This window comes from Protopterus annectens, chromosome 8.part1 (genome assembly GCF_019279795.1).
Source record: "Protopterus annectens isolate FY-2018-M chromosome 8.part1, PAN1.0, whole genome shotgun sequence".
Classification (NCBI taxonomy): Eukaryota; Metazoa; Chordata; order Ceratodontiformes; family Protopteridae; genus Protopterus; species Protopterus annectens.
In genome coordinates, this window is record NC_056742.1 from 241,783,408 (window position 1) to 241,803,264 (window position 19,857).

The 19,857-nt window shown below is 34.1% G+C and overlaps 1 protein-coding gene across 1 annotated transcript in view; it reads left to right on the forward strand.

Moving 5' to 3' along the window:
• The window catches only part of B3GNT9 (UDP-GlcNAc:betaGal beta-1,3-N-acetylglucosaminyltransferase 9), a 56,903-nt gene extending 37,468 nt beyond the window's left edge, over positions 1–19,435 (forward strand). The window contains exon 2 of the mRNA XM_044081835.1: positions 17,738–19,435. Within this exon, the coding sequence (XP_043937770.1) occupies positions 17,805–19,022 (1,218 nt within the window). The 5' untranslated portion in view covers positions 17,738–17,804 and the 3' untranslated portion in view covers positions 19,023–19,435. The remainder of the gene's footprint in view (positions 1–17,737) is intronic.
• The last annotated feature ends 422 nt before the right edge of the window (positions 19,436–19,857 follow it).

Consider the following 19,857-nt stretch of genomic DNA (forward strand, 5'->3'; position numbering starts at 1 on the left):
TCAGGAATAATATACTAAGACTTTGCATTAAAAAGAAAACAGTATCTTTACAAATTCATATTTTCTCATAAAGCATGTTAAAAAAGAAGTAAACTTTCACTCTATCTTGGTAAGTTAAGGCTCATCAGAGTTTTTGGGAGATGAGAGGGCAGAGCCAAGATGGCTAAGTGAAGACAGCAGCTTTTTAGAGCTCTATAGAATTAGAATTAAATATAGGAAAGATATCTATTTTACCTAAAAATAATTGCTATAATCTTACTCAGAATAGTTTTGACCATTCAAATATAGATTTTTGTGGAAATATATAAAAATGTTCCTGTCAATTTTACTCCAAGACTAAACTATTAAAAGAATTTGAGTAATTCTAAGCACTCCACTCCTGACATTTCTCTGAAGAAAGATGTATAACTAGTGACTTCTACTCTCCAAAAAGTATCCTTGAAAGTGGATGGCTTCCAGGTGAACCTGTACAATCTGAGAGATAATTGTCTTAAACAAAGTGATTTTTTAAAGAACTATTACAACAACAGCAAACCAAAATATATGAAATGGAGAATGCCACAAATAACATAGATGGGAGGTTAAAAGAAGAATAATCTCAAATGGAATTTCTACTAAAACAAAATATATGACTTCTAAACAAAGTAGATGATCTAGAAAATAGAGAAAGGAGATGTAATATAAGGATTTTTGGTCTTCCAGAAAAAACAACTGAATGTGAGGATTTAATTTCATGTTTAAATACTTGGATACTAGAAATATTAAATTTACAGCAGGGTCATTCCTATGGTATTGAAAGAGCCCATAGAGCCATAGGTAAACCTATTCCTACCTCCCCTTCTGCTCCACAGAGATCTATAGTCATACATTTTTATCATACGTTGATAAAAAACTAATAGTTAAAACTGCTTGGAGGAAAGCCCCTTTAAATATAAGCAGAATCCAATCAGAATTGACAATAACTATTCAACTGAAACAATGGACTTGAGGAAAAGTTGCTGTCCACTTGTGAAATCCCTTAAACAGAATGGTTTTAAATCACAAATAATTTTTCCAGCAAAAATAGAAATTCATCTGTCAAGGGGAGCAAGAATCTTTAACTATCTAGAAGAAGCTTCTACTTTTATTAAGAACAATAATCTTATTCCCATAACAGAGGACATGGATTGGACATTTCCTTCTTTGAAAAGAACCTCTGACAAAAATATGTGGACTGATATGAAGAAATAAAAACAAAAAACTGATTCTAGTTCCATCAGTGCTAGCAAAATTATAAAATTTTCAGTCACAAAATAACTGCTACTTTTGTATGCTTTTTCATATATTATTATTGAATGAATCCCTAATATTTAATAATGAAATAGTTAACTTAAAACACCTCTGGATATATATCTTACTTAGTGAGAATTTACCTTGTTATTCCTCTCCAGGGTTTGGAATGGATATTGCAGTCTCTGTGCTAGTCATGTGTTTTTCCCTAAATATGGGTAGTTTTTTTTTCAGGTATATACCACTTGTAATTTTTTTTCTTTTTTCTTATTTTAACAATGAATTTTTCTAAAGTGTAGGAGTGAACAGTTTGCTTTGTATGCTTGAGTGCCTTGCTATTTTTCATTGAATGTAGGTGTTATTGTGATGTGTTTCTGGTTTCTGGGTTTCTGGATTTCCCTATTCATATATTATAAATATGTTTGATATATTATAATTTTGGTGTGTTTACTTTTAAGCTCTTTGTTTCTTGGGTGTTTTTCATGTGGTTTCTTTCTCTTTGTGGCAAGACTTGCTTCCAGTTTAGTGGTCATTTGGTATTGTTCTTGTGTGTTTTCGACTGTAGGGGGAGTTGTTCGTTTAACAGACCTTCTTGTTTGTATGTCCTGTGGGCTTGATTTACATTTGGTGCCATTAATTTGACTGAGTCAGATTTTTTCCTCTTCTCTCTTAACCGTTATAATCTTCGTTCTGCACTTACCACGAGATGAGATTGCTTATGTCTGGTCAGAGGGGCTGAGTCTGCTCAACTGTCAAAGGCTCTGTGAAGTTTACTCATAACACATACGCTACAGGAAGCCTGTTATGATTCCGTCAAGTTGTCTTCTTTAAATGGCTCCTCCTGATGCTATGTTATACTCAGCTTAATTGAAAGACTTATTAAGGTCGGTGATCACAAACCACTTTGATATATTACATATTTTTGTTCATGCAGTTATCTTTCACTACTGTCTTGTCCTGTCTTTTCCAGACTTACTGTTTTTTTTTTGTTTTTCTTTTTGAGGTTTGGCTGGGAGACTTTGTCATGCATGATTTCAAGCCAGTTAATTCTGTTACTTTTATTTATCCATGTGAATGACTTTGTTGCTATATTGCCTTGACATCATGGTGTTTGCCTGGGAGGGGATATTATGTGTGACCAGCTGGTGCTGCCTTCTTCCAACAACTCTGTGATGAGCCCTCTTTATCACGGGGCAGTAACTAAGGAGCCTCAATCCTCACTACTGTCTCTGATAAGGGATCATCACAAAAAGCAGGGATATAAATATACAATTTCCCCTACGAGTACACCTGGAAGAGGCTCTAAACCTGAGACTGGACAATATGCTTCATTCGAGGTCTCCAAATGAATCTCCACACCAACCACTGCAGAGCTCTGTGTCCCAGTTCTAGGTATCTGAAACACTCACTCTTAAATATCTGATATTCACACATACACACACTCTTGGGAAAGACTAACACAGATTTACCTGCTGTGTTCCCTTTCCCAAATTACAAGGTAAAAGCTGCCACCAGTCAAATACCGCAATACCCTTCAAAAGGGGTGTTCAGTTATATTGGGTAAAATAGATACTGATACAAATGGTAGCATGTAACCCAAGCAGTAAGGCTTTTTGGAGTGGCCTTGGTGTTATCACAATAAGCATAAATACTCTCAAGTTATTAAAAATATTCACTAAATAAACAGCCACAATAAGAAGACTACTACTGCTGAACAGCTCTGGGAAACAACTACTGAACAACTGACTCAGAACCAGCTTTTATAGCAGATTTTGTAAGTAAATAACAGGAAGCTGCTACGAGAGTCTACTCTCGCATATCAGACTTTGAAAAGTAAACAAACAGCTGCAGTGAAGATTCTATTCTCCCAGCCCTGGCACACAATGGCATCACATCTACATCAGCTGACTCTGGCATAACATACATTCAGAATTCTGTTTAAAAAAAGACATGTACATTTGGTCAGCCAGAAGAACACTGTTTGACATTCAAACATCTTGCATAAATCAGAGTGATAATCAAAAGACATAAACCTATTTTCAAAATTATAGCTAGTCATGCTGGCATATGTAACACAGGGTAATTTACAATTATTTGCAAAACTTCAGCCAGTCATGCTAGCACAGATAACAATATCTAATATCCTCACGGGTTCTCACAGATGCCCTGTTGTGTTTAGCTAGTTTGGAAGGCATATGTGGGGCTGGTGATTTTGAACTACCTCATTTTATTGACTGTAATAGTTTATGTAGTTGTCTTGGTTACTATATTGACCTTTACTTCCTGTTTTTTATGGAGAAGAGTTACTGCACATGATTAGCTGTTATATTTATATATAAATAAATGTATGACCTATGTTTTTCTGGAAATGTGCATCAGTCCTTTTACCGTTGTCGATGTGATTGTCTTATGAAACTTTCATTCTTGTATGAATGAATCATAGACAAAGTCATGTTTATTTAATAATGGTGCAGTTACAATATGAGTTTTTTGTAATTGATTATGTGAAATTATTTTTTATCTTAAGTCTGACTGCACATATATATATATATATATATATATATATATATATATATATATATATATATATATATATATATATATATATATATATATATACACACAAACACACACACACACACACACACACACGCACACACACACACGTTCATATTTTCTTTTGTATGCATCTTTAACTGGGGACACAGTTGGGAGAATATTGTTTAGTTTATGCATCATCCTTTCTTTCTTCACATGCCGTGTTATATACTTTAATGTTGGCATTGAGTGGTACTTATTATATGTGACAGGTTGGTAGCTGAAAAGTTGATTAAATATTGTCATAATTAAACAGAAATTAGATTAATTTGAACTAAATGATGTTATTTCTATGTATTAGTGAATATGGATTGTTACAATAATTACTTTCAAACTACTATAAGCACATTTTCCTGATAATTGTATTATTTTGTGGTGGACAAACATTAAAGGCATAGAATACTGTTAATAATTACTATAATACTTTAAAGGTAATGTAGTTTAGAACAAGTTGTTTATTTCAGCTTAGGTAAGAACTGAATTGTACTCACACACCAAAATGAATAGATTGTGTACTTATGTATATGGCATGTTTGACTTTAATCAACATACTTGAGGCAAATTATACGTTTTTTTAGTTTATTCTTGTTAAATGGAGTGAAAATAGGAAAAAGAAAATAGCAAAAGGGTGGAATAATTATCTTCTTTAATAATAGCTAACTCTTCATTATGCTTTTCTTTACCTTAACATCTGTAAGATTGAATATCAGGTTTCTTTATATATCTATACATATTTTCATGGTGTCTGTTAGATAAAAATTTTACTGCAGAGTTCCGACAGATAGGTTTTCCAGTTACCATTTTAGGCTGAGGTTTGGTTAGGTAATGATGGATAGTCTGAAAGTGTTTCTTGTCTATCTGCTGGACTAGGAATTTTGATAATTCAAATGTTCATAGCTGATGTATAGTACTCACAATATAAATATTATATGTTTTATTTTTCTTTTCTTTTTTTTTTTGGCCTGTATTACAAAATTTTATGTTCCAAAATTATGAGCGGCATGCTTTTGTTTTCCCTTTCTTCTTTTTCTCCTCTTCCCTATTAAAGGGGGAGTGGAGATGAGAGAAGAGACGAAATGAAAAGGTAATCATCTTATTATTTAAAGGTATTTATCAGTATTATCTTTAAATATTAATGGTTTAAATAATCCAAAGGAAAGATCAAATTTGATTAATAAGGCACAAGTGGCCTACTTACAAGAAACACATATTAAACTGATAGAAAAAGATATCTGGAACCCCGGCAACTTTGTAGTTATTGCTGAATCCTGTTTTAAAATTAAGATAAGGGGAGATGCAATACTTTGGGAAAAGAACATAGATATTCCACACATTACTTTCAAATATGAAGACCAAGAAGGTCTTCTTACTCTTATAGTTTTAAAGTTTAACAACAGATTATGGACTTTAGTGTACCTCCATTGGTTTCCTGGTATGGGACAACACCTTGACAGGAAAAACACTTAGACTTTATTCCTGATTACTATAAAGGTAACCTAATTATATGTGGGGATTTTAAATGTATGTTGGTTGACTTTGACACTAATAATAAAAGAAAATTAAGGCTGACCCCTCCTGCAAAATTACTTAAAATAGATAGAATCTCTTAACTCAAGTGATACATTTAAGATGAAAGATCACAGATCTTTACTTTTTTTCTGATCAGGATTATAAATACGGCACACAGACTATAAAAGACAAAATTCTAATTTCTCAGGACATAATTTCTAATATATCATATTTTAACATTGTTTCTTGCCCAATATCTGATCATGATGCTTTCACTCTAAAATTCATACTAATTTTAAAAAATTACCATTTTTAACCAGAACACCTGCATATGTTACCAGACTTAAAGATTTTAAACCTTGGTTAATATATGAATTATTTTTTTTTTCTGGAAGCTAATAACACTTATAGTAATGATTTTTATATTCATAGCTTATACCTATGGAAAAATTCTTACCTGGTATAAGCATAAAATTAAGGAATGGGATTCAGAACTACAAAACATTCAGTCACAACTCTCAGTGGCCAAGTCTAAATTTAATAAAAATAACAAATCTACTAGAAAAGAAATAGAAACATTAAATGAACAATATTTTGATATTTTGTCTCATAAATCAAATTTGCCTTTAGAAAGATTAAAATGACCTTTTATGCATTATTACCTAAACATATGCATAATCTATAAAAAAAGAGTAAAAATGCAATCATAACTTAGTAATATTCTAGCAGTTAGATATGAAGGTGAAGGAAATAAGAAAACACACTTGATAATGGAGATATACTTGATGTTCTTAGATTCTATTAGACATCTCAAAATCGGGACCCTTCATCTAATGATAAGCTCTCAAAAATGAATTTTGACTCACTTAATATTAAAAAAATCCATTTAAATTAAAAATTCACATACAAAAACAAATTTCTCAGAAAGAAGTCTTGGATAAAATAAAAAAAAATCTATTAAAGCTCCAAGTATGGATGGAATAATAATAGAAATGTATAAACTACTTCCTTCTTCTATTTCCTTTTTTCATAAAACCTTAATTGAGGTATGATCTTAAGAAATTATTTCTCCTTACCGGAAATATTCACAAATTGCTCCTATATTAAAGGAAAAGAAAAATTTACATCTTTGTCCATCTTACAGACCTATCTCACTTCTAAATAATGATTATAAGATCTTTATGTCTATTATCACTGATAGATTAAAATAACTTCTCAGTCATATAATCAATTTTTATCAAACATGTTTTATCCATCAAAGGCAAACACGTGATAATATTATGCATATACTTTCTCTCATAGATTTTGTAAATGGAAGAAATAAAGAAACTCTTTTGATTAGTTTAGAGACTGACAAAGCTTTTGATTCCTTGAATTGGAACTACTTATTCAGAATTCTAGATTTAATTTTCCTACATGTTTTATTTCACATTTAAATAATATTTACAAAAACAATTCTGCTTATGTTAAAATTGGCCCTTTCACTTCTGAATATATTCACCTGACCAAAGGTACTAAACTGGGGTGTCCATTATTTCCAATTTTATTTGTCATAGCCATTGAGATCTTTGCTATTTTAGTTTGAACAATTCAAATATCAATGGTATATATATTTTTATTCATTAGTCTTCTAAAATTATGTTATTTGCAGATGATATATTATTAACTATTGCCCATTCACAATTGACTCTTTTAGCATTAGAACCCATAAGAAAATTATTTTAATCTGTTTCTGGTCTTTACTTCAACCAAAGTCTAAATTCAATAAAAAGAGAAAAGCAGCACACAAGCAGGCCCAGGTGTCCACAGTACAAAAAAAAACACAAAAGCCACCAAGAAAAGCACTGGAGAAACTGTGAAAGTTCTTTTTTAGCATAGTTAAAATTTAATGTACAGGATGAAGTCTTTGGGATGAATAGCAAACATTAAATTTTAACTACGCTAAAAAAGAACATTCTCAGTTTTTCCAGTGCTTTTCTTGGAGGATTTTGTGGCTCAAAGTCTAAATTCACAATTTTAAATAATAAAAAAAATCAAATACATAAGAATCATGTTATTGGAAAACATGTTACATCTCTTGCTTAACTAGGTATTACTTTATTGAAATCTCTGGATGAAATAATAACTGTCAATTATGATAATATCATAAATACGTTTGACAATTATACTTCTAAATGGAACAAGCTCATTATTTCCTTTGAAGATGCACTCCAGTTAATAAAAATGATTATTTTACCTAAAACTCTATACATAATCCAGGCCTTATCAATCTTTCCAGACAATTACTGTATTAATAAGATAAATAAACTATTATTAAAATTCCTTTGATTTACTGACAAAGCCAGAATAGCATTATCTCATCATATTAGACCATGGGTTCTTGGAGGAATTAATTTCCCAAATATTAGTGCTTATTTTAAAGCATCAATTTTTAAAATTATTTTAAACTAGGTACACTTAAACTATAACTCTAATTGGAAAACATTCAAATTAATTCTTCTTAAAAATAATAATAATGATAAAATATGTAATTTTAACTCAATCAAGAATATTTCCTTTGGAATTTTCTTTGTAACTGTATACAGTACAACTTCTCTCCTCCTACTAACTCTTCTTATTTATTCCTTATATGTAAGACCTTTAAAAATACAGTTCTCTCTAGCATGGATGTTAAATTCTGGTTTGAGTCTTTAATTTCTTTTAATCATACCAGATTTTTTAATAAAACCCATAGTCTCATATTCACTGTTTGAGAAAAAAAAATTTGTTTGTTGCCACCATAGGTTCCAAGATTTGAAAGTCAGAGACATCCAACAACTTATTCTAGAATATGATTCATATCCTCATGACTGCTTATTACTACAAAGTATGAAAACCAAGCATAAGAACTATGTTCATCTCTAACCCACTCACAATTTAAGGAAATTCCCAAATTAATACATTTATTTTATGAAGTCATATACAATAAAACAAATAAGGAAAATTTAATTTCAAAACTTTATAAAATATTTATAGAACATAAGATAAATTTAAATATTACATTTAGAATCATATCTTTTTAACCTATGAAAATAAATCTCAATTATTATCATCCATTTAACTTACCTCTTAGTCCCATTATTTGAATGTATTTACTTGGAAACTTTTTCACAGAGCATTTTTATCTCCAAATAAAATAGGTAAAATTAATAAAAATAATGATATATGCTGCCAGAGATGTTCTCAAAATTGTAATGCTGGTTGGATACATATTTTTAATTGTCCTTCTACGAGTCATTTCTGGGGGAATATTGATGAGTTTCTGAAAGCTGTATTTTTTGACACATTTTCATTATCTAAGCCTTTAATTTTATTTAATATGAATGATGGTCATGAATTAAAAAAGGTAATCTGACCCTACTATGAACTATTCTGGCAGTAGCAAGGAAAAGTATCACCAGAAAATGGAAATCAACTTCACCTCCATCTTTTGAAGTTTGTCCATCTTAAATGTTAAAAAGTCCCTTCCATCTCTCTCACTGCTTATGTGGAATCCTTTATGGACAAATTCTGTTCACGTTTAATAGCTGCATAGGTGGATTAGAACCATAAGAAAGAGTACATCTCATAACTGAAACTGTAAGAATGAATACATCACAACATTATTACTGTTCTTGGGGGTTAGCATAATGGTTAAGGTGTTTACCTCACAGACAAGACGTATACAGTTTGATTCTCAATAAGGGAAAATCGGCTAGGCTTAAAATGGTTCTAAAAGGACAGTTAGTCTAGTACTTAACTATGAACCTATGAACCTATGAAAATATATTGCCTTAAGAGAGACCAAAGTAAAATAACACAGGATTTACCCAAAACTATTTCACAATAATCTTTGGATAAAAGTGATATCTGTTATTGATCTTTTTAAAAAGGTTTCCAGCCTACTGAAATTTAAAAAGGAAAGAAAAAGAAGGTTTTTACCTTTTTTTTAACTTTAATATTGTCATTCACTAAATACAGGCCTTTGTACATATTGTACATCGTTTAAATATGTTGATTCTTTTATGTCGTTATCATCCATCATTATTACTATATTATCATATTAGCCATTTTTTATTTCTTCATGTTAAATAACAATAAAGTTTATTTGGAAAAAATGGAGTTTTGGGGAGTTGTTGTAGACAATATCAAGCAGACCCTGTTACATTGAAGTTACTTTATTTGAAACAAGAAACCTGATAAAATCTTCTGAATTATCACAGACCCCAAGACATGCCTCACATGCCCATTGCATGACAAGAAGTTCAGGACAAAGGAGTTAGTGAGGATGAGTTTGGTGATTTAGGAAAGATGGTGAGGGGCAAAAGAGCACTAACATTTTGTAAACTCCATTATACTTTATTGTCTTATATTATCCTTTTCTACCTCCAGATGCCATACAATGTCCATCTGAAAAACTTCAAGTTTTAGTCTGTAGCACATCACCTACTCCGAGGAGTTCTCTGCCTATCATATAAAGCTATGTTAAACCCAGAGCTGTTGGACATGCTACACCTAAAGAAATCCCAATCCCTCTGAGCTACACAATCTAGGGACCTAAACCTTGTTACCACAATAAAGAGGATATGCTGGAGGGATAGATTTCTGTCCCAGAGACTTCCTATACTCTGGAACAAGCTACCCATCTATGTCAAGCAAAGTATCTCATCAGCATTCTTCAAGAAAAGCCTTGATGAGTGGATGGGAAATAGGAAATACACCCGGAGATCACTTCTGTGGCTCTGCTCGACAGGAGCACAGGAAATTAACTTTCTTGGGTGGCATAAGCCAGGGAACCTTGTTGGCTAGGCTTACTTAGGTCCTTGGGCTGATAGCCTAGTACCTACCTATGAACCTATGAAACTATGGGGTTCAATTCACCTCTGTACCTGCTCAAAATGGTATTATTCATATACCATCCTACTTATAACTATTTCTTCAAGTTTATTTTTATTTATTTATTTATTTATTTTGCCAAACTGGGTAAGTGGACTAATGCTTGCAGATCATTTCCAGTCATAGGCCAGGCCTCAAGAGTAGCAGTAAAGATTATATGTGTAGATGATTTAGAACAACCACTAAGCAGCATGTTTTATCAGGGATGATGAAATCAAAATGGTTTAAGAAATCTCACATGGATACAGGAAGAACATGTAAAACCCACAAAATTTGTTCAGCTTTCTACAATACACTTTCCCCAAAACATCTCCTCAGTAAAGTCCAAATATATTCTATCTTTAAGTTTGTTCTTGCCCTCCCCACCCCATTTTCTATGTAACTCTGAAGTTATGGTGTCCCTACTTACTATACCTTTATAAGTCAAGCTGCTTCTGTTACTAATTTGCCAGATGGAATCATTTTTGACCCATCTCTGATTCCCTCCACTCAACACACACATGGAACTCATGTTTCAATTCTCTGGGATTATTTTGTTCATATGTGTGACTGGAGCAAATGTTTCTTACCTACACCATCAAGTTCTTAATACTCTTCCACGATCTTGGTAATAAGATGTTACCTCACATCACAGTTTCTGGGGGGGGGGTTTATGCTTACTAGTGTTTGCCCTCAAACTGTCTGAAGCTGACTATTCCACACTTGTTTATAATGATATTCATTAGCAAGTAACTGTATATTCCACATCAGTAAGAGAAACAAAAGAAAATACAGTACCACTGTCAAGTCTTAATTAAACCTGGTTTTATTATCTTCTGCAATAGCTATAGTGCATAAAATCTAATGGTTAATCTGACTTTAGTTTTGGGTTGAAAACCCTGATGAACACTCTAGCAACAGCAAATGACTACCATGGAAGTATGAGCAACTAAAACTTGAGAAAGTTGTGAAACTACAATACTAATAGTACTAGACTAGCCACTGGTGCAATCCATAACAGAAAATGTAGTCTGCTCCACTAACAATACTTGTAGTATGAGACCCTGCCTTGGGCCAAATAGGTTTAATTGACCTAAGGCCAGCCTAGGGTAGGAGTGCATCATCAGCATCACTGTATGCAGTAATATATGCGTGAGGAAGTGGGGTGTTAACTATTGTGAATATTTGGGTCTCACTTGGTGTTTACAGATTAACTCCTGACAGTGCAGAGTGGTAATTACCAATAAAGGAGTTTTTCATTTTGTTTACCTGAATATTAATGAAAGAGCTATGAAATTCTAAAAATTCAAATATTCAAATTTGATATCAAAGAGATTTGCTTTATAATAGCAAAATAATAAAAAAGAACTTCTAAGAAAGATGTGCATTGGGAGTCAATGTATACTAGAAACCAAAAGTTGAGAATATAGTCTTACAGTTTAGTAGCTATCATTTTGAAAGCATGTGAGAACATCTATTATAATCACTTTTCATGTTTTAAAAAACTGCAAGAAGGTAGAAATACAAACATACATCTGAACATATGGCAGTGCCATCAGAAGACATAACTGTCATATTTGCTCTGTTCATTTGCTATGGCTAACATAGGCAATCATTTATCCAAATACTTACCACCCTCGTCAATCTAATGTATGCTTCTCTGAAGTTCTTCTTTATCAATTGCTGTGCCATACCCTATGGTAAAGCAGCACTCCAAGGATGTGCCATCCTGTTTGAAAAACAACTTCCACATGTTCATTTTGAATCTTACCCCCTTCAATTACCATATGTGCACCCAAGTCTTCCTCTTTCTTTTTTACTTGAAAGCTACTCTGTCAACTTGCTCTCTAATATACTTGTGTACTCAAATCATATCTTCTTTCACCTACTTTCACTTATTGTGCACATTAAATGGTTATTAACACATGAATCTAAAACACAGCATATAAAGCAAAAAGAGCTGAAAGAAAGAGACAGAGAGAGAGGTAGATAAAAAAATTAATATGTTTAGGCACATATGAACAATACCAGGTAAGTGATCACAAGGGACCATAAGATGCCTAGCCATATACACCTTTAAACAGACACACCTGAAAGACTGTGCCTCCCTTTTCAATCACTTCCCTGCTCTCTGTGGCTGGCTGCACCAAAATCAAGAAGGGCTGCATAAGAGAGTCCTGGTGTGAATTTGTGTCTCCCCATCCAGTCATCAAGACTAGCCTTCAAGGTAGTCAAAGCAGTTCTTTGTTTCACCTGTAGGGGTAACTTATTCCATAGGCTGTGAATACACTGAGTTAGGAATCTATCTTTTCAGTGAGTCTTCTTTATGTGTTGGTGTACATTTAGGTCCCTAGTACACATGTTTGTAGTGACACTAGTTTTGCAAAGAAATAGGGGCTCACATATGATTGGATCTTTTATGGCTTGAAACGTGAGATGCACAGCACCTTGGAGTAAGCTGTGGGCTACAGAGCATAATGAGAGTTGTGCTAATCTCTCAGAATAGCTGAAGGATTTAAGGAATTTCATTTTCCTGGTGAGATATCTTTGGTGCCTTTCTACTTGTACAGTATGCCTTGATTTATACATACCAAAAGGGGCATTGTAGTCAATGATGGGTCTGATAATAGACATGTACAAAGGTAGGATGAGTTCTTTGGATTTTGAAGATATTGCCTTAGAAATTAACTGGGCCAGATAGAAGGATTTCCTGGCTATGGTGGAAACATACTAACTGAATGACAGAGAATTGTCCACGTAAGTACCCAGGTCTGTTATGATCATGTCTATCTCACAAGAAGTACCTTTATAACATATGTGGTAGGAACAGCTTTCTTTGCCAAATGCCACCATGCTTCACTTTTTTACAGTTCTTACTGGAGCTATTTATTATTAGTGGATAAGGTAATAACAGTGCCCAGCTTGCAGTCATCAGCAAACTTGGTCACCCACACTTATGGTATATTGGACTGGATGTCTACAAAATAAATGCCAAACAAGAGAAGGCCCACACTGATACCTGTGGCACCACACTAGTTACAAGTTTACATTCAGATAGGGTACCAGCAGTAGTATAGCTAGAGTGGGGTGAAGGTGGCAGCCACCCGAGGTGCAAAGTACTAGGGGGTGCAATCAGAAGATGTCAAATATTCTTCAGTACAGTGCATTACTGGCATTCAAATACCAATATTGCAGTTGTGGTCTGAACTGAAGCACCTAGCTCCCAATTTGTGGTGCAGCCAGCCACAGAGAGCAGGGAAGGCTGTTGGAAAGATAGATCCCCTCCCCAAAGGGGAGTGTTAAGCCTACAGCAGTAGCAGCTCTTGACATGCCCTGACACCATGGGAGATGACCATCACTACAACCTTATGGTGGGTCACAGGAGCTGAGGGTTCACAGGACTGCCAACTGGGCTGGACTGTCCTAAGTGTGGTTTGCTTGCATCTCACCACCCATCCTGTCTTGAAACATGGACCAAGGAGTCTAACAGGTGTATGAGTCCAAAGGTGGGCAGTTGCTACAGTTTAAAAAGGGAATAAGATTTTTTAGAACCAAGGTTTTTTAGTGCTCTGTGTGTGCTATAAACTGCATCAGCTGTTCGACAAATTGTAACAATAGTTTGCTACAATTTGAAAAGGATGTTTTTTTAGAATTAAAACACTTTATTACTCTGTGAGTGAGACATAAACTGTAGAAGCAGTTTGCAACAGCTTAAAAGGAAAAAAAGTGTTTTTAAGAAATGAAGCAGTTAGCATGCTTGTGTGACTTAAACTGTAACAGGTGCTTGCTACAAATGTTTAAAAGAAAATAATTTTTTTTTTGTTAGAGCTGAAGTGGTTAGTGTTTTGTGGCAGAGAACTTTTTTTTTTTTTGCTCTTCAACTTAGAATTGAAGGCACTGGGCATCAGAGTAGCTAGCTATACCTGCATGTACCAGCAACTTTCTAAACCTGGGATCTATCAGATAGCCAATTTAGAATCCAATGGGTAACACGGAATCTGCATAAAGTTTAATAACGCCTCCTTTCCAGCACTTAGCATAGGCTTCCCAGAGAGGCTAATTAGTGTGATCCCTTTAACTAGAATACTGTCTACACTCACATTTATTAAAATAAATAGTGACCAGTACACCAGTTTTCCAATTCAGATCTATTTTTCCAGCCTTATATGCAACAAAGGTTTGTTAAGTTCAGCATCCCAGTAGACAAGATACGCCACATCCACTCCCGCAGCTTTGCTGCAGCAGAAATATTTAATCACTACAATGACTTCATCTATTAAAATTAATCCATATCCTTTTTGTATTTTTCTCTTCAGAGAATGGTGTGTCTACCAGATTCAAATGTATTCTTCAATGTGCTCCTTATACCTTTCAACAATGTCCTCAATTGAGGTCAACATTTCTTCATCCTTGATGAAAATAGGCTAGGTAATAACCTGCTTACTCCCAAATTAATAAATGGCTTACCAGCACCTCTTCTAGTCCATCCAAGGTCATTTCCTAAGGCCTCATCATACTCTTTCCACACTTGGGCCTTTAGTGAAAACCACAGCTGCTGCCATTCTGGCTTCTTAGTATTTATTTCTTGGAGCAATATCCCAATGGACATTAGACTGATATCTAGCACTCATTTAAACACTCACTAAAACACCTTCTCACCCTGTCCTGGTTCTGTACTTGCATCACACCAGGCTTAAATATCGTCATTTCTCTTCTTCTGTTCATTCTCTTCTCTTTCTCATCCACTCTTCTTCTCTCCGCCTGTCATCTTCCTATCTCTCATCCCATCTTCTACCCTGTCCACTATCCTCTCCATCTCTTTTTAATAATGATATGAAAAAAAGGAAACCATACCCAAGAATACAGCCAAAGCTTGTCGCCCACCAACAATATCAATAAAAGACACTGCAGAGATAAACACAGAGTCCAGGAATCAAAAAGACTTCAATGATAAAAAGATAGTAACAATATGTCCACAAACCACCAAACATAAAATGCTTAACAGAGTCACCGTGTTTTTCGTCCCCACTTTAGGACTTCATCAGATACAACAAATTTCATCAACCTGTAACCTTTATACATTATCACAACATTAATTGGATAATTATACAATAAAAAGATCAATCAATTAACATAAATATGAATATAAATCCTAAAAGGAGCTGCCTTAAAAAAATCACACTTCCCAATGCAAAATCTCCCTTTACAATAATAATTCTTATACAACTCGCAATAAAAACACAAAACCTGTGAACTAAGAATATGTATATAAATCTATAATCAAACAAGATAGACATTATCAAAAAATATATTAATCCCATATTACTTTCTGTAAATCAAAAATCCGAGATTTGTATTAATTACCTGTATGTCTAACTTTAAACCCTAACCCAATAATAAAAACTTGTTTTTCTACAAAAATAATATGTGTGTATCCTCATTTTAGGATTTATATTCATAGTTATGTTACTTGATTGATCTTTTATTGTGTAATTATCCAATTAATGTTTTGATAATATATAAAGGTTTCAGGTTGAAGAAGTTTGTTATATGTGATAAAGTCCTAAAGTGAGGACAAAAAAGTGTTGACTCTGTTAAGCATTTTATGTTTGGTGGTTCGTGGAAGTATTGTTACTTTTTATCATTAAAGTCTTTTTTGATTCCTGGACTCCGCGGTTACCTCTGAAGTGCCTTTTATCGATCTTTTTAATAATGACCCATCTGCAAAGTCTAAGCTTATCTCTCTTCTATAAACAAGCAAGCTCTCAAATTGTAAAAGTTGTAGAAAAAGAATAATGCTAACCAGTTAATTACAGAAAACTGTAAATACTTATGTAAATATTGTTCTGTTGTCTGTTTTAACACTTTATTTGCATTATGTAACTATTGCAAGGCTGTCTCTTCTGTCATCGCACTTGCATTATAAATGATGTATTACTGCACATGTATTAAATGTATTGTTATTGGAGCTTTTCTTCCTGGACCTCCACTGAAAATGAGTGCTATGCACAGTCAGATTTTCCTGGTAAACAAATTTCAAAATGAATAAATAAAGTCAGTCAAATCTAGGGACCCCCCCCCCCCACTGCTACCACTGCATGTAAGGCCTTTTTCATTACCTGACTGCTTCCCCTACCATTGGTCTCCACCAGTGTGTCTTAGGATGAACTTCATGACAAACAGTATCCACCTTTCTACTGTAGCTCCTTCTCATTCCTCAATCACTGAGGTCTTGAAAAAAGTCATTTCAGATTATATGTCCCCAAAATCTCCAGTACAAGATCTTCTGAACGTGAAAGTTGAAGTCATGCCACATGAAAGCATTGCTAGGCTTTCACAGGACACCCTCACTGTATATTTGAGTTTTAAAGACTTCTCCAGCTGCTGTGCCTGACATTTGAGACAAATCACCACCAAATGTTGATCAATAGACAGCTCAAGCACCTTTCTTGACCTCAGTGTCCAGACATACCACATCAGGTCTAATATCAAAAATACAAATCAATCATTGAACTTTGACCCGTACTGCTCTGGTACCAAGTATACTCATGAGCGTACTTGTGTTCAGTCATGGTGTTTGTTATGGGTAACACATGAATATGACAGAAGGTCAACAATAATTCACCACTTCAGTTCAGCTAAGCCAAGACATTCTTTCCAGTCACTCTCCTCCAGGTATACCCATCAAACCACACATGGCCAATGAAATTTCCTAGTAGAAAAAAATAATCTGTAGATGGCACCTGTCAAACTCTATACCCATCATCTGTAAGATAGCAAAATACTCAAAATGCCTATTTAATACACATGCACAAACAACACAAAAGTTTTTACTTTCTGCAATATGCAGTCATGTGAAGATGACCCTCTCATTTATGGGCAGAAACCCCAGCAAAATGGCTCCAGGATATTGCTTCCAGGTATCCTCATACCTGCCCAGGTAATCTTCTCTTGTTTAATTCCATGTCAGGAGAGACACTTCCCCAGCTTGAAAAGTCTGACTCTAGAACCAATGCTGTGTATAGAGTTAAGGACAACTAAGTCTAGTTCCAAGAGTTAGCTTCCACTACAGAGTCTAGTCTGTTTTAATTCATCCTACTGCTGCTACTGCTTGCTATTTTACTGGCATCACATCTGACCCCACCCTTTATCTTGCAGGAGATGAGCTCATCTAGGTCATACAAATGCCATGAAAGGGGCAATATCTACTGTTAACTGACTATACATGTATAAGCTGTGTAGGTGCCTAATCTGTATGAACTGGCTGTTCCAGTTGTTAACTGTTTTCTGTATACAGATACCATATCTTACTTAAGTCAATATTTTTTGAAAGGATAAAAACAATGTTATCTATATACAGAAACAAATGGATGACTTTTTTATTAAATTATGAACACACTTGTAAAAGGAAAGTATACACGTTTGACAATGTTCATTTTTGTTAAAGCTTTTTTATTTCTCATTCCAGCCAGAGAAAATATAACAGAAACATCAGTGCCTCTGGTAAATTGTGATGTCTGCTTCTTTTCGAGACCATGAAAGTGCATCTGAAAACTGATGTGATCTGCACCCTCTTCTTGGTTATCATACTTTGCCTTTTAATTTATTTACATTTTGATGTTCTTTCACCAAGAGAGAGACAAGAAAAGTACACATTTGGGCCTTTAACAAACATACGTATTTCCTCAACTGAAGCTGTTAAGACAATTGCTTTAGAGGATGACATCTCAGTAACTCAAAATGAACACAGGTGTGAAGAAAAAGACCAGGTTGTTGACAAGAGCTTGCCAAGTGCATCAGCAACAACAGTAACACCACCTTCCTCTTTCAATTTCCATCAGTATCTTTTGGATAAAGACAAGAGACATTTTCAGTTGTTGATCAACCAGCCTAGAAAATGTAGGAAAGCTTCCAATGACCCATTTTTACTCATTGCAATAAAGTCAGTTCTTGAAGACTTTGAAAGAAGGGAAGTTGTTCGTAAAACTTGGGGGAAGGAAGGCCAGATAAATGGATTAGAAGTTAGATGCATATTTCTTTTGGCTGTTCCAAAGAACCAAACAGCTTTACCTTTGTGGCGTGACCTAGCTCATTATGAAAGTGAAACCTATGGAGACATCTTACTTTGGGAATTTCTTGATACATTCTTTAACCTGACACTGAAAGAAATTCATTTTTTGAAATGGGCCCATGAATTTTGTTCCAATGTGAAATTTATTTTTAAGGGAGATGCAGATGTATTTGTGAATACAGAGAACATAATTAATTTTTTGAATTCCTACAACGCCAATGAGGACCTGTTTGTTGGTGATATCATTCTTCAAGCACAACCTATTCGTTCAAAGACTAGCAAATACTACATCCCAGAAATAATATATGGGCAAGGACTATATCCTAGTTATGCAGGGGGTGGGGGCTTTCTAATGTCAGCTTTTACCATGAAGAAACTCTTCAAAGCTTGTAATGAAGTAGAGCTTTTTCCTATAGATGATGTGTTCCTGGGTATGTGTTTGTTGAGAACTGGCCTTAAACCAGTTGCTCATGAGGGATTTAGAACCTTTGGGATTATAAAACCTTCTGCTGCACCCCATCTACAGACATATAATCCTTGTTTCTACAAGGAGTTGATGGTAGTCCACAGTTTAAAAGTTGCTGAAATATGGCTCATGTGGAAGTTACTTCATGACCCTACTCTCACCTGTACTCAAAAGGAGGTGATAGAGAGACCATTTCGGTGGAAGCAGAAAAGCTAAAATGGCTACAGAATAATGCAGGAAAGGACAGTGATCATCTTCCCTATAATTACTAGACATTCTTACAGTTCATCATTAAGGTAACCAATTTGCTATAATTAAACCAAAACAATTTCACCTAAAAACAAATAATCTATGAATGAAAATAGAAATTCTAAGTCTACTTTATGCTGATCTTATTATCATCCTTTAGTAAATTTATGGCTCAACAGACTAAAAGTCAGTTCCAACTGCGGTTCACTAAATAACACAAACTGTGAATAATTTAAGTAGCAAGTATAACAGCAAAAACATTAAAGATTCACTTATGTTAGTGAACTGGGGCCAAAGTATTATAAAACTATTTTGTTTTTACTGGAGTACAGGCAGCCCAGGTTTGACAGGTTAATTGTAAATACAGAAAAAAATGAATATGTCTGACCTTTTCATAATTCATAGATTATGTTATTATAAATTGCACTAGGTCTAACCTATTTCAATTTGTTATAATATAATAATAATAATTAACTTTCTAAATAAGAGAGAAAAATAAGGAGGAGCTGTCCGCTATTTATAAAATCTCAGGCTGAATGCTCAGTGGCAGTAGTTAAAAATATGCATTTCTATTATGAAACTTCAATAAAACAGAAAGCTGTGCCTATAAGTAGCAATGGCCTTATCAATGAGCTGAGATACTAGTGTATGATTTTCAAGATTCAAGGTTGTTCATACAGGTTCATAAGTAAGTAAGTATTAGGCTAGCTGCCCTAATGGGCCATTTTAAGCCTTGCCAGTTTCCCTATTTGTGGTAAAAATAACCTATCCCATTTGGTTGTAGATTGGCCTTACCCATCCC